This window comes from Nerophis lumbriciformis, linkage group LG34 (assembly GCF_033978685.3).
Source record: "Nerophis lumbriciformis linkage group LG34, RoL_Nlum_v2.1, whole genome shotgun sequence".
Lineage (NCBI taxonomy): Eukaryota > Metazoa > Chordata > Actinopteri > Syngnathiformes > Syngnathidae > Nerophis > Nerophis lumbriciformis.
This window is the reverse complement of record NC_084581.2, coordinates 14,347,501-14,371,099: the sequence shown is the minus strand read 5'-3', so window position 1 is coordinate 14,371,099 and position 23,599 is coordinate 14,347,501. Positions and strand designations below refer to the sequence as shown.

At 41.1% G+C, this 23,599-nt stretch overlaps 2 protein-coding genes across 3 annotated transcripts in view; one reads left to right on the top strand and one right to left on the bottom strand.

Annotated features, from left to right (window-relative positions):
- The first annotated feature begins 79 nt into the window (after nucleotides 1-79).
- slc22a2 (solute carrier family 22 member 2) lies at nucleotides 80-7,681 on the top strand. The gene is made up of 11 exons (XM_061929479.2): nucleotides 80-517; nucleotides 726-829; nucleotides 890-1,044; nucleotides 1,115-1,283; nucleotides 6,282-6,396; nucleotides 6,474-6,577; nucleotides 6,648-6,862; nucleotides 6,933-7,041; nucleotides 7,107-7,219; nucleotides 7,284-7,383; nucleotides 7,445-7,681. Exons 1-11 carry the CDS (start codon nucleotides 119-121, stop codon nucleotides 7,539-7,541), a joined length of 1,680 nt encoding a protein of 559 aa, XP_061785463.2. The 5' UTR covers nucleotides 80-118; the 3' UTR covers nucleotides 7,542-7,681.
- Nucleotides 7,537-23,599, bottom strand: part of plg (plasminogen) — a 19,375-nt gene continuing 3,312 nt past the window's right edge. Inside the window, exons 2-19 of one of the 2 annotated variants that reach the window (XM_061929476.2) lie at nucleotides 16,010-16,145; nucleotides 15,817-15,923; nucleotides 14,893-15,007; nucleotides 14,690-14,829; nucleotides 14,428-14,548; nucleotides 14,222-14,340; nucleotides 13,976-14,138; nucleotides 13,749-13,873; nucleotides 13,510-13,669; nucleotides 13,256-13,443; nucleotides 13,040-13,188; nucleotides 10,989-11,082; nucleotides 10,793-10,907; nucleotides 10,250-10,324; nucleotides 10,022-10,162; nucleotides 8,336-8,442; nucleotides 8,012-8,157; nucleotides 7,537-7,934 (exon numbers count right to left, since the gene is read on the bottom strand). In XM_061929476.2, coding sequence (XP_061785460.2) covers nucleotides 7,773-7,934; nucleotides 8,012-8,157; nucleotides 8,336-8,442; nucleotides 10,022-10,162; nucleotides 10,250-10,324; nucleotides 10,793-10,907; nucleotides 10,989-11,082; nucleotides 13,040-13,188; nucleotides 13,256-13,443; nucleotides 13,510-13,669; nucleotides 13,749-13,873; nucleotides 13,976-14,138; nucleotides 14,222-14,340; nucleotides 14,428-14,548; nucleotides 14,690-14,829; nucleotides 14,893-15,007; nucleotides 15,817-15,923; nucleotides 16,010-16,145 — 2,363 coding nt within the window. In that variant the 3' untranslated portion in view covers nucleotides 7,537-7,772. Of the gene's footprint in view, nucleotides 7,935-8,011; nucleotides 8,158-8,335; nucleotides 8,443-10,021; nucleotides 10,165-10,249; nucleotides 10,325-10,792; nucleotides 10,908-10,988; nucleotides 11,083-13,039; nucleotides 13,189-13,255; nucleotides 13,444-13,509; nucleotides 13,670-13,748; nucleotides 13,874-13,975; nucleotides 14,139-14,221; nucleotides 14,341-14,427; nucleotides 14,549-14,689; nucleotides 14,830-14,892; nucleotides 15,008-15,816; nucleotides 15,924-16,009; nucleotides 16,146-23,599 lie in introns of both variants that reach the window. The other variant, XM_061929477.2, reaches the window with a different exon arrangement.

Below are 23,599 nucleotides of genomic sequence, written 5' to 3'. Positions count from 1 at the left end.
GAGGCGAGTATGGCGTAACGCTCCGCTGCACAGTCCGCTGACCTTTGGTCTAACCCGTCCTGTTAAAAATGAGGAGGACCGGGCCAGCTGCCACTCTGTGCTTATCACCGCCGCTGCCATGACCTCGTTTGACGACATCTTGGAGGAAGCCGGGAAGTTCGGCCGCAGCCAGAGGCGCATTTTCGCCCTGCTATGCTTCGTGTCCATGCCCTGGGCCGGCGTGTACGTGGGCATCGTCTTCCAGGGATTCACCCCAGACCATTGGTGCCGTGACGACGCCGTCCAGCAATGGAGGAAAACGTGCGGTCGGAGCTTGGCCGATGGCCGAAGTGTGATGGCGCCGCTGGTGAACGTGTCCGGTGTGCTGCAGCACAGCAGCTGCGAGCAGTACGACGTGGACTGGAACGCCACGCTCACCTGCGATGCTCAAAAGATGGACCTGAGCAGCACACCCACAACGCCCTGCAAGAGCAGCTGGGAGTACGACTATGAGGGGAGGCAGTCCTTCGTCACAGAGGTATGCCCACTTTTAAACAGTTTTGAACCTTTCCTTAGCTTGAATCTTATCGACAGGTGGCTGTCCATAAAAAAGAATAAATAATACAGTACTATTACAGTATAATAGTAATAGTAATAGTTAATTGTTGTACTAGAGAGTTCTTGGATGTATTTTGTTACAGCAGGTTGTCGTGTGATGTCATGGACATTCTTACCTTTTGTCCTAGTTTGGCCTGGTGTGCTCTGACGCTTGGTTGGTGGACATGTTCCAGGCCATGCTCAACATCGGCTTCCTGCTGGGCAGCATAACCATCGGTTACCTGGCCGACAGGTAAGAACCTGATGTACGGACGCGTGCAAGTCACATCTGATACGAAGCTTCTGTGCACAGGTTTGGCAGGAGGTTAAGCTTCCTGATGTCCAACGTGTTCAACGGGATTGCGGGGATCCTGGTGGCTGTGGCGCCCAACTACGTGTCCATGTTGATCTTCAGGATGCTGTACGGCTTTGGCGTGAAGGGAGGCTGGATGGCGGGATACGTGCTGAGTGGGTTACTCTTTTCTCCTCTCTCCATGTCCTGTTGACTTACGCGAATATGGTCTTGCTTCTCTCCCAGTCACAGAGATCGTGGGTGTGGAGTACAGGCGCACAGTGGGCGTGGTTTACCAGATGTTCTTCAGTGTAGGTCTCCTGGTGCTCCCCCTGCTGGCCTACTTCATCACTGACTGGCGATGGCTGCAGGTCGTCATCACTGTGCCCTACATCTTGTTCATCAGCTACTACTGGTGAGACACATCTCGTTTGTATTTACATTTACAATACGATAACGGTACATGCATTCTACCAGTGACGTGCGGTGAGGTTCATGGCTGGTGAGGCACTGACCTCATCATAGTCAGATTTACAAACATATGAACCCTAAAGAGTATCTTATTCACCATTTGATTGGCAGCAGTTAACGGGTTATGTTTAAAAGCTCATACCAGCATTCTTCCCTGCTTGGCACTCAGCATCAAGGGTTGGAATTGGGGGTTAAATCACCAAAAATGATTCCCGGGCGCGGCGCCGCTGCTGCCCACTGCTCCCCTCACCTCCCAGGGGGTGATCAAGGGGATGGGTCAAATGCAGAGGACACATTTCACCACACCTAGTGTGTGTGACAATCATTGGTACTTTAACTTAACTTTAACTTTACACATACAAACTGTAGCACACAAAAAAAGCACATTTAATAAAAAAAACATTATTATGGTCTTACCTTTACTTATAAATGAAGTCCATGCGCCGCTCCTTCTGAACAAAAGCATCGATAACTTGTTTATAGAAGTCGTCCTTATCTTTCTTCAGTTTTAAAAGTCTCTCTGTCTCGATGGAGATCTTCCTTTAATTATTACCTCCTGTTTCGATTGAAAGTCCAGTTTAGAAAACTGTTCTGCCCTCACTATATGTGTTGAGGTTATACAGCTTGGCAGACAGCTAACAACCAATCCAGGACGTTCTAATAAAGTTCCAAAGCAGATGAATCCATTTAGGCTCTTTATTGTTGTTGATCTTGCTTTATCTTGCACTGGACTTGTATTTATTTTTTTGTAAAACTGAAATACACACAATGACAATGTATAAGCTATATGATTCAATCAACACACTGAAATGCAATACACAATATGTAAACATCAGCTCCACACAAATATACAGTACTATCATCAAACAAATACTTCTGAGTGTTGAAACTATTTCTATGGTGGAAATACACGACCGGCAGCCATTTTAAGTCCTCAAACATCCATTAAATTAGTGCACAAAAATCGTTTTTCAATACACATCTTACTATCAAATTTAGCCACTTTCCACCTTCATATTGAGCCACATAAACAAGTTAAACAATTTACTTACAGACTTATTTTTCCAAGGCTTGTAAGAGGTAACACAACTTGTCTACTTATTATTGTCTCATGAACTGAACTAACATCGTAAACCGGAAGTGCCCAAACTAATGACGCGCAGCATTTTCCCATCGCCACAAGGTGTCAGTAAGAGTCCACAATCAAACGGGCATAACAGAAACTGTTTTATTTTAGATATGTAATCCTCCATGTTAAAAGTCCAGGCGAGAGAAAAAAATAAACGATCGCTAACTGTTGCTGCTTGTTGTCACTTATTCTGCAGCCGAGTAGTTGCAAAAATGATCCGGGATCACTAGCGCCCTCTACCACCATGAGACGGGATTACTGCGAGCCTCAGCCAGTGCGTCTTCGCAGCCGTTTTATGATCGCTCAGCACAAGAAATACGTTACACACATACAGTTGTTGACAAAATACACTGTACATTATATACCTCAGCTAACTAAACTATGGAAATGTATAATATAATTCCTATAGCAATACGGTCTCACTGCACAGCAGGCCAGCAGTTAGCCGAGTCATTGCGCAATCCATGGTGAGGCTCAACTGGCTGCTGATCACCGCAAGTCTCTTCCCAGTATTTGAACGGCAAATGTGAAAATTCAGCGATTTTGAATAAAAATAATCTAAAACTGGTTAAATTAAATGGAAAATAACTTTATAGTATAATCACTGGAGACATACAACAATTTAATTAATTTTTTTTCTTTTTACATTTTTTTTCTTTCCATGATGTCCCGCCTCACCTGCCTCCCCTTACTGCACGTCACTGCATTCTACGTACTACTAAGTAACTACTACTACTCTGCAGCGGTAGTTTAGTTGTACATACAGACTATCTTTGTAGTGCTATGCCACATAGGAGTGTGTATGATACTGTTTATAAGTACATAAATAACTAAATACAGTACTACTATTCCATAGTGCATACATCCTAAATTTGTAGTACTATTCCACATAGTAGTGTGTATGACTACACAAGTGTAGTAGTAAGTTGTTGTTTTTGTTTATTAGTCCACACAGTACAGTAGTACTGTGTGGACTATAGTGATAGTTTAGTAGTGTGGGATCTGAGGTCGTTGTGGCTTGTGCAGCCCTTTGAGACACTTGTGATTAAGGGCTATATAAATAAACTTTGATTGATTGATAGTGTGTACATACTAACTTTGTAATATTATTCCACATAAAACAGCGTACAATGTTGGTTATTAGTACATACATACTTAGAGTATTACTATTCCACAGCAGTAGTTTAGTAGTGCATATATACTAATTTTGTAGTGCTATATATTTATATAGTAGTGTGTATGACTTTGTAAGTAGTAGTAATACATTGGTATTGTTGTTTAATAGTACATACATAACTACATAGTACTACTAATCCACAGCGGTAGTTTAGTAGTGCATACATACTAACTTTGTAGTACTATATTCCATATAGTAGTGTGTATGACTTTGTAAATTGGTGTTGTTTTTGAGTAGTACATACATAACTACATTGTACTATTATAGTTCCACAGCAGTAGTTTAGTAGTGCATACATACTTTATTTGTAATACTATTCCACATAAGTGTGTACAATGTCTTATTAATACATAGTACTATTATTCCACAGCAGTAGTTTAGTAGTGCGTAAATACTACTAATTAGGTACTACAGTGGAACCTAGATTCACAAACTTAATTGGTTCCTCAACATACCGTAGTTCATGAATCAGAAGGTTTGTATAGTGAAGCATAGTTCCTCATTAGAAACAATGTAAACTTGAATAATTGGTTTATCGCCCTTTTTTAGTAAAACAATGCACACTTTGTAGACATTGTGTATGTTGGTGTGTGTGAGTGCGTCTAAATATACAGTCGTGGTCAAAAGTTTACATACACTAGTAAAGAACATAATGTCATGGCTGTCTTGAGTTTCCAATTATTTCTACAACTCTAAGTTTTTTGTGATAAAGTGATTGGAGCACATACTTGTTGGTCACAAAAAACATTCATGAAGTTTGGTTCTTTTATGAATTTATTATGGGTCTACTGAAAATGTGACCAAATCTGCTGGGTCAAAAGTACACATACAGCAATGTTAATATTTGGTTACATGTCCCTTGGCAAGTTTCACTGCAATAAGGCGCGTTTGGTAGCCATCCACAAGCTTCTGGCAAGCTTCTGGTTGAATTTTTGACCACCCCTCTCGACAAAATTGGTGCAGTTTAGCTAAATGTGTTGGTTTTCTGACATGGACTTGTTTCTTCAGCATTGTTCACACGTTTAAGTCAGGACTTTGGGAAGCCTGATTTAGCCATTCCTTTACTGTTTTTGATGTGTGTTTGGGGTCATTGTCCTGTTGGAACACCCAACTGCGCCCAAAACCTAATCTCCGAACTGATGATTTTAGGTTGTCCTGAAGAATTTGGAAGTAATCCTCATTTTTCATTGTCCCATTTACTCTCTGTAAAGCACCTGTTCCATTGGCAGCAAAACAGGCCCTGAGCATATTACTACCACCACCATGCCTGACGGTAGTAGGGGTGTTCCTGGAATTAAAGGCCTCGCTTTTTCTCCTCCAAACATATTGCTGGGTATTGTGGCCAAACAGCTCAATTTTTGTTTCATCTGACCACAGAACTTTCCTCCAGAAGGTCTTATCTTTGTCCATGTGATGTCAGATGTAACTAGAATTAAGCTGTTTGGCCACAATACACAGCAATATGTTTGGAGGAGAAAAGGTGAGGCCTTTAATCCCAGGAACACCATGAACCACCATTTAAAGGCACACACACTGCTCTGATATGAATACTTTATATGAAACTATTATGCCAGATGTTTGAAGTTTATTTTTTAAGTAATACATTAATTACTTTCCTTTGTAATTAAATACATTTATTAATGAGTAATTATGTTAGTAATTCAATTACATTATGGTAAAGTAACTAGAATTAAATAATTTTTAAAATTAATTTTCAGAACACAGCCTGTCATAAAGCATCATGAAGCAGCTGGCAGTTTGGTGTTCCTGGCTAAAAAATTTGTGTGTGTCCTATAGTAATGTTCACCTATATAAACACCATTGTTAAGGTCAATTATTTTCAAGTTGCTACTGATGTTTAAACATGTCCTCTTAAACCAGTGCACTTTTTTCACATTTTTTTATTTTGTGTTTTTGTTAGCTGAAGAATTGAGCATAGCTAAATGTTTTTAAAGAAGATTGGAGACTACATTTGACTTTTCTTATATTAATTCCATAGCTTTTTCTTTTTTCTTAAGTTGGGATCCTATTATGCAGAACCTACTTTTCTTACTTGTTACTTCCTGTTTTTGTGTATTTGGTATCCTCATCAGTCCCGTAAATTTAAAATCAAGGCATGGTGGAGGTATTTGGTTACGTCAACGGATATTTCCATTAATGGGTTAGTTTATGGGCCAAACTATATCAGGATATGACTTTTGCTCCCTATTGCCCAGCCCGGCACTCATCAATCAATCAATCAATCAATCAATGTTTATTTATATAGCCCTAAATCACAAGTAGACAATCGTGTTAGCGACAGTGCTAGCACAGTTTAGGCATGTTCTGTGTTTTAGCTTTAAAGTAGACCTTAAGATGGCATTGTGTTTATATGTATGAGTGCACATGTGGACATTGTTTGAGTGTTAATACAATTGTGATGTTTAAGACATTTCATATTGCTAGTAAATATGTTCTGTGCTACTAATTTTTTTTCATTTAGTAGCACTGGTGCTACTACTGAAAAAGCTAAGCATACAGTGTACTACTAAGTTTACTCTGCTTAACTACGTAGCTGTTGTGTATGCACTACCACAATACTCCTTTATGTAATTGGGATAAGTGGCACGCATGCTACTAACTTACATCACCGACAGGTTCATTCCGGAATCTCCAAGATGGCTGCTGTCCCAGAACAGTAAGTCCCAAGCTGTGGCAATCACTGAGGCCATGGCCAAGGAGAACAAGAGGACTTTGTCCAAGAACATTGAGGTAGCGTCACAAACAAACACATGAATCCTGCACACCAGAATTTCATCCAGAGGTTCTCTTCAATGTGGACTTTGTAGACTTTAACTGATGAAAACGCTGATCCTTCTGCCACCGCCTCCTTCATGGACTTGATCAAAACGCCCAAAATGAGGAAGCACACCTTCATCCTCAGCTTTAACTGGTCTGTTGATGCTGGTAAAATTCTAGAAGTTGTTTGTGACAATGATTAAGTCCAGCTGTGTTGCTTCCAGGTTTACCAGTGCAGTGGTCTACCAGGGTCTGATTATGCGACTGGGCATTATGGGAGGAAATGTCTACATCAGCTTCCTCATCTCCGCTCTCATGGAGTTTCCCGCCGCTTTGCTCATCCTCTTCACCATCGAGCGTGTTGGCCGCCGCTTGCCCTTTGCCGCCGCCAACGTAGTGGCCGGAGCCGCTTGCTTCATCACCGCTTTCCTTCCAGACAGTGAGGACACCACTGTTCTTTATTCATTTCAGATGTTTGGATGCTCTTACTGTTCCTCTCGTCGTCGCAGGTGTGCCCTGGTTGAAGACGGCAGTGGCCTGCGTGGGCCGACTGGGCATCACCATGACGTTTGAGATGGTCGTCTTTGTCAACACGGAACTCTACCCGACGTTCGTCAGGTAAACCCTCAGCATCACGATTGTCTACTTTGGAGGACGTGTGAGAATGTGTTGAATGACACCAGGAACCTGGGTGTGTCCGTGTGTTCCACACTGTGCGACATCGGCGGCATCGTTGCTCCTTTCCTCCTCTACCGGCTGGCCACCATCTGGCTGGAACTACCCCTCATAATTTTTGGTGCGTCACAGCACATTCAGTTGTTGGTTGCTGTGAAAAGTAGCTCATGTTGTTTATTGTTCAGGCATTCTGGCTTTTTTGGCCGGCGCGTTGGTCTTGCTGCTCCCGGAAACACAAGGCGTCCCGCTGCCCGACACCATCGATGACATCGAGTTCCCTGACAAGTGAGCGACAAGAAGTGGAGCATGTCTTCTTGTTGGTGCGTACTCACTCTTGTGTGTTTAGGGTGAAGCTAAAAGCCATGCAGAAGAACCAGCAGTTGACCACGCTCCTTCCCCCCGACGCCAACATTTCAAGTAACCAAAACCCAGCAAGCGTTTGAAATCCTCCAAGTATTTATTCACGTTCTGTCACCTCCATCCGTGCTTTTGATGGCCTCCACACTAAGGTATAATTGATTCAAATCTTGTTTTTATTGTAATTAGTGACCACCAATAGTTGAATAAAGAGTGTTCTATTTGGGCCCGTGGACAGTCATGATTGAACAAATAACTCCGCTTACTTTCAAGGCAAATGCAACTGTAGGTCCTCCCTTCAACATCAGTTTTTCTTTTTAATTGGTTCTGATGGTTCGCTCAATCCAGTCCACAAACTTTGACACTCGAGCATAGACGCCAGGCTTCATTGCGTTGGCACAGCCCAAACCCCAGGACGTGACGCCCTGCAGGATAAACTTGTTGTTGGATTTACACACCAGAGGACCGCCGCTGTCACCCTGCAGGGACACAATAGGACAGGATGAGTACTATCGACTTTTACTACCCATCAAGTACATTGAGAGGGGTTTGGGACCTGGCAGCTGTCGGTGCCTCCAGCAATGTTTCCGGCACACATCTCGTGGTCTTTCACTCTGCCATTAAGGTACGACGGACGATTGCAGACTTTGTTCTCGATGACAGGGAAGCCCGTCTCCTTGAGAATGCCTTCTCCTCCCGTACCTGAGACACAGGACAACAGTCACTACTCTCTACCCTCACTGCTAAAAGGTATGTTGACCGTCTAACCAAAGATGCTAGCTTGTACACGTCAAAGTCTTACTTTGAGTCTTTTCAAGTTGGGTAAACTTAATTTCTGTCCCCCCACAACAGCTGACTCAGAATGTGGTCTGTAGTGTACCTTTAGTTTCACCCCATCCTGTGACGTAGCACTCGGCACCACTAGGCACGATGTAATCCTTCTCTGGTAGACAAGCTGGCAGGACTTTGTCATTAATGATTGCAGGCCTGAAACACACAGCAGCACACTTTACCATCCATCCTCCATCCATTTTCTACCGCTTGTCCCTTTCGGAGTCGCGGTGGGTGCTGGAGCCTATCTCAGCTGCATTCAGGTGGAAGGCGGGGTACACCCTGGACAAGTCACCACCTCATCGCAGGGCCAACACAGATAGACATACAACATTCAAACACTAGTGAAGTTTTAATGCTTACTACTCGGGTTGTGCGATATCAATGATATACTACGGCTGAACAATTTTTAGAAAACAATTTTTATTGCGATTTTTCTCTCTAGTTGCGATTTGATTTGCGATTTTTATATTTCATACATATAAATGCACAAAACTAAAAAATAACCAGTGTATGAAGACATCCTACTTCTAGTCGATCAACATGTTCTTGTCTAGAGGTGCCAAACAATATGCAATAATTTACTTTTCAAAAATATGTATGTTTATGCAGACAGACTCACAGCTTTTGTCTAAATCATGCTCTTCAACTGAAGAAATAATCGATAAAAATCTATACAATGTTTATAATGTAATCATAATGCAAGTAACAATTTAAAAGGATATACATTTCTATTACTCATTACATTATAATTGTTTACCATTGTACTGTCCTTGGAAGGTAAATAAAGAAAAAATAAAACATACACATTTTTGTACATCTTAAAGTCCATATTTTTCCCAGTTGGAAAAACGAGATCAGACAACATCTTTTTTGTTTGTTGCCATCACGTGATCACGGCATTTTCGCTTGTTGATAAACTCATATCGCCCATCCAATTTGAGGCTGATATATTCCCACATTTGGCTTTGTAATCAGATTGTTTTCCTCCTAATAATTCAAACTTCAGCTGGGCGGCTCAATACAAATATCGACAGTAACAATACCAAGTATAGTATCAGTTTATATGGTCGATACTTCGGCTCGACGTCCCAAGGGCCACGTGGAACATATAATAATCAATATATTTTTTATTTGCTTTTGTTATTGTTCACAAACTCAGGAAATAAGTCCCTGGACACAGGAGGACTTTAAGGGGGATACAAACAAAGGATTTAAATCAGAGCCAATAGTAGGAAATAATATAAACATGTAATTGATATTGTTACATCACTATCCTGTCTTTTTGGCTGATTATAATTGTTATCACAAATGAAATTATCCAATGATCTTAAAAATTTGAAGTACCAGCCTTATGATGACCAAATCTGCCCTTGTAACGACTTTGTATTAGATCAATACCTGCATTTCTGTTATCACCCAAAACTTACCAAGTGCTTATTACATTTGAACAGAAGTATAGATAGAAACCTGTTACAACAGAAAGTAACCAGATATTAACAAGTAGATTAATAGTAGTTTTGAGAAAATAATACCGGAAATGACGTAATATGTCATCGCATACGTCAGCAGCCGTATTATGAGCCTCGGTAACCTGTTTTAAAATGCTTCTTCTCTATTATCATTTGTATACAATATATATCGTTATCACAGAAGGCTGCAATATATATCGCGATACAGAACTTAGGCCATATCACCCATCCCTACTTACAACTAACACTTGTCCACAACTGACCTGTCCAATTTGAGCAGTGCAATGTCGGCCCCGTTGGGTCCCAGCACCAGTTTCTCCAGCCCCCTCATCTGTTTGGACGCCTCTTGGGCTCTCTCTGTGTGCACGCCCAGAATGATCATGTAGGCCGAGGGCCGCTTGGAGCTGCAGCACATTTCGAACACGTTGAGGCCAATTTGACTCTATGTTTGTGTCTGCTTCATGAGTGTTGTCATAGTAACACATTCTGACCTCTCCAGGCAGTGTGCAGCCGTCAGCACCCACCGGGGATCAATCAAAGTTCCTCCACAGAAGTGAATACCTCTACTGGAAGAGTTAGAAAATATCTTCAAAATGTTTCTTTTCAGTTAGGACATACTTGGCTAAAAATCCTCATAGAACATAAAATCCTCACATGTACTGTAAGTGATAAGCCAGAGAGGACAACACTTTGTTTTGCACTTACATGACAATGACTTTAACTGTACGCTTTTTGCACATATTTAGACAGCAACAGAGAAATCAGAAGTTGAACCATCCAGGAAGTGATTGTGTTTGACTACTAAGGTTGTCCTTTTTCTGCAGAACACTCAGATTTTACAATAAAAAAGTCTTACAGCACACCAGCAAACAGAATTGTTGTATGAATGGTAACAAGCAAATACCAATTGTGTACCACCGGCCATCCAGTGGTAAATAGTTTCATTGTTTTGCCTATCACTACTAAAGATGGATGAACAAAGGTATGATTAAGATTAATTTTAGGTTTCATCACTGTCGTTTGGTGGTACTCACTTGGTGCGCAGGCTGATCTGCCACGGCCACGAGTGCGCTTTGGCCACGCAGCCCCCCACGATACGGCCAAAACAGCGCTTGGGTTTGACCACGGGTGTCCCGCAAGACAGGCCCGCTACAAAGAGGAGGTGAGAGATCAAAGGAGGCATTCAAAATCAGCCAGTGTGCACCATAGGGACACAATGTTTTCACATACCGCAGTCGGGGATCTGACAAAAATCCCATTTCTTGTTTCGGTCTGTGGTGTAGCACCACGGTCCGTTCACATCGCTATCAGGGTTTCTGCAGCTCTGGTGAAGAACACACAGCAGCAAATGGTTAAAACACTCATTCTTAGTAAGTAATGTGACCAAACACATTATGTGTAAAATTCAAGATTGGGTTTGTATTAGAGGCAGTCATGTTTTTTTTCCTTGTGACAATTGTGGCGCCCCCTATGGGTTGTGGTCAAAATGCTTTGGAAGGCATGCTAGTGTAGCATATTTTCAGATATCCTCAAAGTTGTATACAGTGAAACCTCGATGTACAAATGTAATTGGTTCTTGAACATGGTTCTTAAATCGAAAAGTTTGTATAGTGAAGCAGTTTCCCACAAGAAACAATCCAAACATGAGTTTACAGCCTCGACGAATCTAGTGGACATTTTAGTGAAGGTTTGTACATGTTGAACACAACATCAAGTGCTATACAGTACTGTATATCAAACAAACATAAGGACATGATGGATCAACTTTCTATGTAATAAGTCAAAACAACAACAATGTGCTGTATGCTCTGCCTGCCAACACGTGCACACACACACAAGTCACTATGGTGCCCTCTCACAAACAATCCTAAACTTCAACAACACTAATAAACATTTAAAAAAGTAAAATACACCCACATAGGAATGGGCCATGTTGATGATTTGGAAGAGTGAGGGGCCGCGCTGGAACGAGGAGGGATAGTGTCTTTTCCTCCGCTGTGATATAAGTCTGCTCTGGCATGTTTTTCCAGTAAAAAACAGCTTCATTACAATTAAAACATGTAATGCTGTAGTCATGCTTGTGAGCGCCATTAATACAATTATGGTAATCTTAACATACTCCACAGCGTTTTGTTCTTTTTTTCCACGCTAGTCTGTTGAGTTTTTGGGACTCTTATTGCGTTAGCAAAATGGAAAAAACTAAGTAAAGGCAGACATGCTGGAGTGTTATACGACTCTTCCTGTGCAGCAAGTGAAGTGGAGGGCTCCACTTTCTCTATGTCTCACACTGCTTTTTGCCTGCAGGCGCCTGAATGAAGTGTTCGTGCAGAGACATGGTTCGCACACGTAGGCATATTTGGCTTGGTCTGAAAGTTCTCAAATAGAGGGCTTCGTAAATCAAGGGTCCATTGTAACCATTAGACACATGATCATTGACTTGTGGACAGTAAGTCACCAAGTACGCCTCTGACCACTTGAGGTTACCATATTTTTGCACCATATGGCACTCTTAAAATCCTTTCATCTTCTCAAAAATCGATGAGTGTGCCTAATATACGTATGAATTCTGGTTGTGCTTACCGACCTTGAATCAATTTTATTTAGTACATGTTGTAGTGATAAGTGTGACCAGTCACACATTAGAGATATGTGTGGCCTGTAAACTGACGCCTGTTCAAAGGACGTTTGGCGGATTATCCATATATGGAAAAGGTTTACCCAAAGTGCTTTGCGCGGGTCAGCCGTTGTAGTCCGACGATGTGCTCAATAAGCTTCTTCTTTTTCTCTATCTTCTTGTTCTAACATATATGTCAGTGGAGTCTCAATGGAAGCGCTAAAAACTACTGGTACAAAAAAGATGACGGGGAGAAGACGCAGTCGAAGTGGAGCCACATAAATAAGACCACCCACAAAACGGCACATAGTGAAGAGACGGTTAGAAAGCGGCTTGAAGATGGTCTTTAAAACATAATCTATGCAACATTTTGACCAAAGCACCACCATTACATGTTATGTAAACCACACGGAAATGTTTTAAATGTAGAAAAAAATCATAATATGACCCCTTTCATGCGCCTTTTTGTATAAAAATAGACCAACTCATCAGCCGTGCGCCTTATAATCTGAAGGCCCTATGGTCTGAAAAATATGGTAGCTTGATGGCAGCCCTTGTTGTTCAACCAATAAGTTGTATGGCTTTATATGCTGTGGAGTTTGAGCCACTCTACTAGAAAAACTACACTTGGACCTAACATGCACCCAAAGATTCCAGAACTACTCACATTGCCCTCCAAGCCCTTGTCAGGGTGTGTTTCAGGGGTGAAGCTGTTGTGTTTGTGGGGCGTCTGAGCACTCCAATCCTGGCAAGTGACGCCCAGTATGGTGATGGAAGTCTGCCCTCTGTAAGTGGCACCATTGCCCACCTTGCAGTCTTTTTTGAACAGCAGAAAGTGGATACGATTTAAAGCTGCCTTGTCAGGAAGAAGAGATGGGTTTACCTTTCTGGGTGGGAGACTGGCTGGTAGGTTTGTCAGGTGTAGTTGGTTCAGTGGTGGGTGTGCCTCCTTGGGGTTTACTGGAACATTTGTCGATGCTGCAGTACTCCCAGCGAACTAAAGGATCAGTGGTGTAGCACCAGGGAGCTCGGTCTCCATCGGGGTTTCTGCACAGATTCCTCTGGAGGTCGCTGTTGGAAGAGAAGACAATCAAGAAGTGACACACAAGACCCTTTTGAAGGCTGTAGGGGACTGACGCTGTGGGGAAGTGTTCTGGCGTCTTGGCGTGCGCATGTGGACTCATGGAGCTCCAGGCCTGACATTTCTTCCCACGGATGGTTTCTGACGTGACCCCTCGGTAACTTGAGCCGTTGTCCACATAGCAGTCATCTTCGTCTGAAGGGATCACAGGCTCATCTGCAGGGGCGACAACACCCCATCATCAGGTTAATGTCTTACAAGATGTTTGCTGTAGTCCTCCTGGTCTCGTCAGTACCTGGTCCAGGTCCGTCCCCACATGTTGGCACACTGCAATACTCCCAGCGGGTTTCAGAGTCGGTGGTGTAACACCAGGGCTTCCTCTCACTGTCTGGGTTACGGCAATAGTTGGCATCTAGACCTCTGTTTAAAAAGAAACACGTGTAAGTCTACTTTTGCCCACTGGGGGCAGTGTGGTGCCATTAGGAGATGACATATAGCAGAAAGTTCTACGATGATGCTAACCTGCAGGGGTAGTTGTCAGGCGTGCGGTTGTGTTTGTGCGGCGTTTGAGCTGACCAACTCTGACACGTTTTGCCAGATTCGGTCACAGCAATGGTGCCTCGGTAGGCGCTGCCTTCGCCGGTGGCGCATGTCATCTCAGGGACGACGGTGGGAGGTTCTGACGCTAAGGAGGACATTTCAAAAGGTGTATTTTCAGCAAAAAATGCTTGTCTCACATGCTTTTGATTGATAGGAGGCGGGGCTTACTGCAGCGAGGGATGGAGCAGATCTCCCATCGCTTGGTGGAGCTGGTCGTGAAGCACCACGGCCGAGGGTCTCCATCTGGATTCCTGCAGTAGTTCTCTTCTAGATACTTCTCTGGAAGCCTAAAATAATGTTGATTGATTGCCATGGAGATCATAAATGCACAGCGTCATCTATTTATTTAAAAAAGTGAGTGTTTGAGGTCTCACGCGCTGGGAATGTAGCCGTGGTTGTGAGGTTTCTGCGAGTCCCAGCGCTGGCAGGTGTAGCCGCTCTCGGTGGTGGTGACCTTCCCTCGGTAGTCCTCGCCGCTGCAGTGGATGCACTCCTCTGCCAGGACACAAGGGGGCGTTAATCGAAAATTTTAATTTTCCTGAGGGAACTCTCCTGAAGGAATCAATAAAGTACTATCTATCTATCTATCTATCTATCTATCTAATCATGGTAACACAAGACGTGGCGAGCGTCTACCTGTGCAGCTGGGCACGCCGCAGTGCTCCCAGCGGGTGTTGGCGTCAGTGGTGTAGCACCAGGGACCCCCGCTGTCTCCATCGGGGTTTCTGCAGAAGTTGGACTCCAGGTCGGCTAGCGGGTGGCTCTCTGGTGTGATGCTGGACGGTGACAAGAATTAGAGCCATGTTGAAACACATCATTTGACCTCAGCTCCTACTTACTTGGGCCTGTGGGGGAATTTAGCTTCCCAGCGCTGACACTCCTTTCCTGACTTTGTTCTGGCTTTTGTTCCTCTGTAGTCCTTCCCGATGCCCTTCACACACTCCAGGAGGTAATCTGGAAAACAAGAAAGGAAAAAAAAAATGTAAATACATTACAGGAAAACTCATCAAACGTGTAGGAAGATAAAGGCCATTCTAAAAATAAAAAGTAAAATTAAGAAAGCCAAAACATTTTTTTTAAACTTTTTTGATAAGAGAAAAGCCGTGAAACAGAAAAACTTTATTTTTTTTGCTTTTATTTAAAGATGCATTTAGAAAGAGAAAAGTGATTAAAAAAATACTTAGTAAAATTATTAGTATTTTTTTTTAAACAAACATTTCTCCGAGCATTGCAATTTTTTTGTATTTTTAAGAGTTAAAAAAAAAATACAAACTTTTCTCCTAAAATGAGTACTTCTCTGCCCAAATTATGTATTTTTACTAACATTACAACACTAATTTTTAAAAATATTTATGAAAAAAATAAAAATAATTAAAAAAAATGTTCCCAATTTTTTAACAACTTATTTCCAAGAATATTTACAACAACAACAAAAAAAGGCAAACGAAAATTCGACTTTCCTCCACTAGACAAGTTGCTATTAGAAAAGTAATTTTTTTTTTTTTTTTAGGGAGAATTTTTTTGCTTTTTAGTGTGCCTGTACTCATTCTAAAAACGTGTAGCTGACAACAGATCAACATAATTGTGGTGTTTGTTGCTAGGCAGAAAGGCATATTTCAATCACCTCCACTATAGGCTAATGTGAGCTCAACACTTAAGACAATTAAGCACTTTTTATATGTGTTATGAAGCGATTAATTCACTGCTCTGTATTATTTACGACTTAACATTCCTAACTGAAAAGGTACAAAGTGAACACTTGCCTCCTTTTTCATATAAAGCTGCGCTGGATCTGCGAAGAACTGACTCTATTTTGGAGTTTGCTCCTGCTGTCCAACATTCTTGATCCTTCTCCACGTACATAAAGGCCCTTGGAGAGAATTTCACAACCTTTAACTTCAACATATTTACAATATGTCATAAATATCTAATTTATTAAAAGGTGAAAAAGGATACCTGCACGTGAAGCCAGTTTCAGCATCACATTTGGCGGCACACTCGTCCGCCGTGTTAGTGGAATACTGATGCTTGTTTAGGGAGATGAGCCACGCACCCTCGGTTTTGGTGTAGCTTCCCATGTCTGTGCCACACACTGGAAAACACAAATAATACTTTTTTCAAAGCAATAGCGTTTTAAAAGAAATTCATGGAAAAGACAACGTTATATATATATATATATATATATATATATATATATATATATATATATATATATATATATATGTATACTTACTGTATATTATATATACCGGTATATATAATATATATATATATATATATATATATATATATATATATATATATATATATATATACATTATATATATATATATACAGTATATATATATATACAGTATATATATATATATATATATATATATATATATATATATATATATATATATATATACATTATATATATATATACAGTATATATATATATACAGTATATATATATATATATATATATATATATATATATATACTGTATATATATGTATGTGTGTATATATGTCCTAGTGTGTGAATGTGAGTGTGAATGTTGTCTTATCTGTGTTGGCCCTGGGAAGAGGTGGCGACTTGTCCAGGGTGTACCCGCCTTCCAGCACTCCCGCGACCCCGAGAGGGACAAGCGGTAGAAAATGGATGGATGTGTGTGTAACAGTGTATATATATATATATACAGTATATATATATATATATATATATATATATATATATATATACAGTGGGGCAAAAAAGTATTTAGTCAGCCACCAATTGTGCAAGTTCTCCCACTTAAAATGATGACAGAGGTCTGTAATTTTCATCATAGGTACACTTCAACTGTGAGAGACAGAATGTGAAAAAAAAATCCAGGAATTCACATTGAAGGATTTCTAAAGAATTTATATGTAAATTATGGTGGAAAATAAGTATTTGGTCAATAACAAAAATTCAACTCAATACTTTGTAATATAACCTTTGTTGGCAATAACAGAGGTCAAACGACTACCGTATTTTCCGCACTATAAGGCGCACCTAAAAACCACAAATTTTCTCAAAAGCTGACAGTGCGCCTTATAACCCGGTGCGCTTTATATATGGATAAATATTAAGATTCATTTTCATATAGTTTCGGTCTCGCAACTTCGGTAAACAGCCGCCATCTTTTTTCCCGGTAGAACAGGAAGCGCTTCTTCTTCTACGCAAGCAACCGCCAAGGTAAGCACCCGCCCCCATAGAACAGGAAGCGCTTCTTCTTCTACTGTAAGCAACCACCCGCCCGCGTAGAAGAAGAAAAAGCGCGCGGATATACCGTACGTTTCATTTCCTTTGTGTGTTTACATCTGTAAAGACCACAAAATGGCTCCTACCAAGTGACAGGGATCCGGTTCATGAAAAGACGCAATCTCTCCATCCGCACACGGATTACTATTTCACAGCAACTGATATTCCTGTGAACCGCACTGTGGATACAACGGGAGCACGTACGGTGAATATTTGCACCACAGGGAATGAGAAGTCATCTTTCACTGTGGTTCTAGCTTGCCATGCTAATGGCCAGAAACTTCCACCCATGGTGATATTCAAAAGGAAGACCTTGCCAAAAGAGACCTTTCCAGCCGGCGTCATCATAAAAGCTAACTCAAAGGGATGGATGAAGAAAAGATGAGCGAGTGGTTAAGGTAAGTTTAAGTTTACGCGAAGAGGCCGGGTGGCTTTTTTCAGCAGCTCCGTCCATGTTGATATACGATTCCATGCGCGCCCACATCACGCTGGTTTTTAATATATTATTAAAGTTTGACTGACCTATCTGACTGTTTTTTTGACATTCCTTTAGCGCAGTTAGATGCGGCTTACAACACGGGGCGGCTTATAGGTGGACAAAGTTTTGAAATATGCCGTTCATTGAAGGCACGGCTTATAACCCAGGGCGCCTTATGGTGCGGAAAATACGGTACTATAGGTCTTTACCAGGTTTGCACACACAGTAGCTGGTATTTTGGCCCATTCCTCCATGCAGATCTTCTCGAGAGCAGTGATGTGTTGGGGCTGTCGCCGAGCAACACAGACTTTCAACTCCCTCCACAGATTTTCTATGGGGTTGAGGTCTGGAGACTGGCTAGGCCACTCCGGGACTTTCAAATGCTTCTTACGGAGCCACTCCTTCGTTGCCCGGGCGATGTGTTTGGGGATCATTGTCATGCTGGAAGACCCAGCCACGTTTCATCTTCAAAGCTCTCACTGATGGAAGGAGGTTTTGGCTCAAAATCTCACGATACATGGCCCCATTCATTCTTTCCTTAACACGGATCAGTCGGCCTGTCCCCTTAGCAGAAAAACAGCCCCAAAGCATGATGTTTCCACCCCCGTGCTTCACAGTAGTTATGGTGTTCTTGGGATGCAACTCAGTATTCTTCTTCCTCCAAACACGACGAGTTGAGTTTATACCAAAAAGTTCTATTTTGGTTTCATCTGACCACATGACATTCTCCCAATCCTCTGCTGTATCATCCATGTGCTCTCTGGCAAACTTCAGACGGGCTGGCTTAAGCAGGGGGACACGTCTGGCACTGCAGGATTTGATTCCCTGTTGGCGTCGTGTGTTACTGATGGTAACCTTTGTTGCTTTGGTCCCAGCTCTCTGCAGGTCATTCACCAGGTCCCCCCGTGTGGTTCTGGGAATTTTGCTCACCGTTCTCATGATCATTTTGACCCCACGGGATGAGATCTTGCGTGGAGCCCCAGATCGAGGGAGACTATCAGTGGTCTTGTATGTCTTCCATTTTCTGATAATTGCTCCCACAGTTGATTTTTTCACATCAAGCTGCTTGCCTATTGTAGATTCACTCTTCACAGTCTGATGCAGGTCTACAATTATTTTCCTGGTGTCCTTCGACAGCTCTTTGGTCTTGGCCATACTGGAGTTTGGAGTCTGACTGTTTGAGGCTGTGGACAGGTGTCTTTTATACGGAAAACAAGTTCAAACAGGTGCCATTAATACAGGTAAGGAGTGGAGGACAGAAGAGCTTCTTAAAGAAGAAGTTACAGGTCTGTGAGAGCCAGAGATCTTCCTTGTTTGAAGTGACCAAATACTTATTTTCCACCATAATTTAGAAATAAATTCTTTAAAATTCCTACAATGTGAATTCCTGGATTTCTTTTTCACATTCTGTCTCTCACAGTTGAAGTGTACCTATGATGAAAATTACAGACCTCTGTCATCATTTTAAGTGGGAGAACTTGCACAATCGGGGGCTGACTAAATACTTTTTTGCCCCACTGTATATATACACACTCTCACATATATATATGTATATATATGTGTATATATATATATACATATAGATGTAAATATAAACAGAATACAATGATTTGCAAATCAATTTCAACCCATATTCAGTTGAATATACTACAAAGACAACATATTTGATGTTCAAACTAAAACATTTTTTTTTGCAAATAATCATTAACTTTAGAATTTGATGCCAGCAACACGTGACAAAGAAGTTGGGAAAGGTGGCAATAAATACTGATAAAGTTGAGGAATGCTCATCAAACACTTATTTGGAACATCCCACAGGTGAACAGGCTAATTGGGAACAGGTGGGTGCCATGATTGGGTATAAAAGTAGATTCCATGAAATGCTCAGTCATTCACAAACAAGGATGGGGCGAGGGTCACCACTTTGTCAACAAATGCGTGAGCAAATTGTTGAACAGTTTAAGAAAAACCTTTCTCAACCAGCTATTGCAAGGAATTTAGGGATTTCAACATCTACGGTCCGTAATATCATCAAAGGGTTCAGAGAATCTGGAGAAATCACTGCACGTAAGCAGCTAAGCCCGTGACTTTCGATCACTCAGGCTGTACTGCATCAACAAGCGACATCAGTGTGTAAAGGATATCACCACATGGGCTCTGGAAAACTTCAGAAACCCACTGTCAGTAACTATAGTTGGTCGCTACATCTGTAAGTGCAAGTTACAACTCTCCTATGCAAGGCGAAAACCGTTTATCAACAACACCCAGAAACGCCGTCAGCTTCGCTGGGCCTGAGCTCATCTAAGATGGACTGATACAAAGTGGAAAAGTGTTCTGTGGTCTGACAAGTCCACATTTCAAATTGTTTTTGGAAACTGTGGACGTCGTGTCCTCCGGACCAAAGAGGAAAAGAACCATCCGGATTGTTATAGGCAAAAAGTTGAAAAGCCAGCATCTGTGATGGTATGGGGGTGTATTAGTGCCCAAGACATGAGTAACTTACACATCTGTGAAGGCGCCATTAATGCTGAAAGGTACATACAGGTTTTGGAGCAACATATGTTGCCATCCAAGCAACGTTACCATGGATGCCCCTGCTTATTTCAGCAAGACAATGCCAAGCCACGTGTTACATCAACGTGGCTTCATAGTAAAAGAATGCGGGTACTAGACTGGCCTGCCTGTAGTCCAGACCTGTCTCCCATTGAAAATGTGTGACGCATTATGAAGCCTAAAATACCACAACGGAGACCCCCGGACTGTTGAACAACTTAAGCTGTACATCAAGCAAGATTGGGAAAGAATTCCACCTGAGAAGCTTAAAAAATGTGTCTCCTAAGTTCCCAAACGTTTACTGAGTGTTGCTAAAAGGAAAGGCCATGTAACACAGTGGTGAACATGCCCTTTCCCAACTACTTTGGCACGTGTTGCAGCCATGAAATTCTAAGTTAATTATTATTTGCAAAAAAAAAAAAAAAAAGTTTGAGTTTAAACATCAAATATCTTGTCTTTGTAGTGCATTCAATTGAATATGGTTTGAAAAGTATTTGCAAATCATTGTATTCAGTTTATATTTACATCTAACACAATTTCCCAACTCATATGGAAACGGGGTTTGTATATGTATATATATATACACATATGTATGTATATATATACATATATACAGTACATACATACATATATATGTATATATACATATATATGTATGTGTATATATATATATATACATACATACACATGTATTTATATATATATATATATATATGTATACAGTATATATGTATGTTTATCTGTATGTATGTGTGTATATATATATAAATGTGTGTATATATATATATATATATATATATATACATATTTACATATATATATATATATATACATATATACATATATATATATATATATATATGTCTTAATAAGTTATCCAAAAAATAGTGCTCGATACCGTAGTAGAGCGCAATATATGTATGTGTGGGAAAAAAATCACAAGACTATTTCATCTCTACAGGCCTGTTTCATGAGGGGGGGTACCCTCAATCATCAGGAGATTTTAATGGGAGCATTCGCATACCATGGTTTATATAGGGCACAGAGTGGGTGGGTACAGGCTGGCGTAGGGGCGTGGTGATTGGCTCATGTGTTACCTAGGAGGTGTTTCCGTCTATGGCGGCATGCTGTTACAATTTCGCTGCGCTTGTTGAGGGATGACAGGTCTGGACGGTAAATAATAAACAGTTTCTCTTTCAAGCATAGGTTGCATCTTTTATTACCACTATTGTAAGGTGTGCTGGATGCAAGAATTTGCCATGTTATTGAATATTCAACATTATTGTCTTTGAGGTCCCAAATGTGTTTGCTGAGTTCTGTGGTATTTCGCAGGTTTTTGTTCCTGAAAGAAGCCTTGTGATTGTTCCATCTGGTTTTGAATTCTCCCTCGGTTAATCCTACATATGTGTCGGATGTGTTAATGTCCTTGCGTATTACCTTAGATTGGTAGACAACTGATGTTTGTAAGCACCCCCCGTTGAGAGGGCAATCAGGTTTCTTTCGACAGTTACAGCCTTTGTTGGTTTTGGAGTCGCTCTGTCTGGGGGCCGACGGCTCATTTGCAATTGTTTTGTTGTGGTTTGAGATGATTTGTCGTATATTGTTCATGCAGCTGTAGCTCAATTTAATGTTGTTCTTGTTGAATACTTTTCTTAGGGTGTTGTCTTTGGGAAAGTGTTTGTCAATCAGATTGAGAAATTTGTGTCCAATGTTAGTTGAGATGTTTTTGAAGCCAACAAGCAAACCGTCAACCTCCTTGACGTCACTTTCAACCTGAGAAATAACAGCTACCAACCATTCACGAAACCCAACACTACACTCCAATACGTGCACCATGACAGCAACCACCCACCCACCACCACGAAAAGAATACCTACCGGAATCAATAAAAGGCTATCGACGCTGTCATCTAGCAAAGCTGAATTTGACCAAGCAACCCCCCCGTACCAAAAAGCCCTTGATGAAAGCGGATACAATTTTACCCTCACCTATGAACCCACGCCAGGAAACCAGCCAAAAAAGAACAGAAAACGAAACGACATCATCTGGTACAACCCCCCATACAGCAAAAACGTCTCAACTAACATTGGACACAAATTCCTCAATCTGATTGACAAACACTTTCCCAAAGACAACACCCTAAGAAAAGTATTCAACAAGAACAACATTAAATTGAGCTACAGCTGCATGAACAATATACGACAAATCATCTCAAACCACAACAAAACAATTGCAAATGAGCCGTCGGCCCCCAGACAGAGCGACTCCAAAACCAACAAAGGCTGTAACTGTCGAAAGAAACCTGATTGCCCTCTCAACGGGGGGTGCTTACAAACATCAGTTGTCTACCAATCTAAGGTAATACGCAAGGACATTAACACATCCGACACATATGTAGGATTAACCGAGGGAGAATTCAAAACCAGATGGAACAATCACAAGGCTTCTTTCAGGAACAAAAACTTGCGAAATACCACAGAACTCAGCAAACACATTTGGGACCTCAAAGACAATAATGTTGAATATTCAATAACATGGCAAATTCTTGCATCCAGCACACCTTACAATAGTGGTAATAAAAGATGCAACCTATGCTTGAAAGAGAAACTGTTTATTATTTACCGTCCAGACCTGTCATCCCTCAACAAGCGCAGCGAAATTGTAACAGCATGCCGCCATAGACGGAAACACCTCCTAGGTAACACATGAGCCAATCACCACGCCCCTACGCCAGCCTGTACCCACCCACTCTGTGCCCTATACAAACCATGGTATGCGAATGCTCCCATTAAAATCTCCTGATGATTGAGGGTACCCCCCCTCATGAAACAGGCCTGTAGAGATGAAATAGTCTTGTGATTTTTTCCCCACACATACATATATATATATATATATATATATATATATATATATATATTAGGGCTGTGAATCTTTGGGAGTCACATGATTCGATTCAATATCGATTCTTGGGGTCACAATTAGATACAAAATCGATTTTTTTTTCAATTCAACACGATTCTCGATTAAAAAACAATTATTTCCCGATTCAAAAGGATTCTCTATTCATTCAATACATAGGATTTCAGCAGGATCTACCCCAGTCTGCTGACATGCAAGCAGAGTAGTAGATTTTTGTAAAAAGCTTTTATAATTGTAAAGGACAATGTTTTATCAACTGATTGCAATAATGTAAATTTGTTTAACTATTAAATGAACCAAAAATATGACTTATTTTATCTTTGTGA

What these genes read in the sequence shown, in the direction of transcription:
- slc22a2 (XM_061929479.2), top strand. Translation starts at nt 119, where the DNA reads ATGACCTCGTTTGACGACATCTTGGAGGAAGCCGGGAAGTTCGGCCGC. An exon ending in GATGGCGGGATACGTGCTGA is followed by an intron (nt 1,045 to 1,114) that starts GTGGGTTACTCT and finishes CTTCTCTCCCAG; the next exon opens with TCACAGAGATCGTGGGTGTG. An exon ending in TTGTTCATCAGCTACTACTG is followed by an intron (nt 1,284 to 6,281) that starts GTGAGACACATC and finishes CATCACCGACAG; the next exon opens with GTTCATTCCGGAATCTCCAA.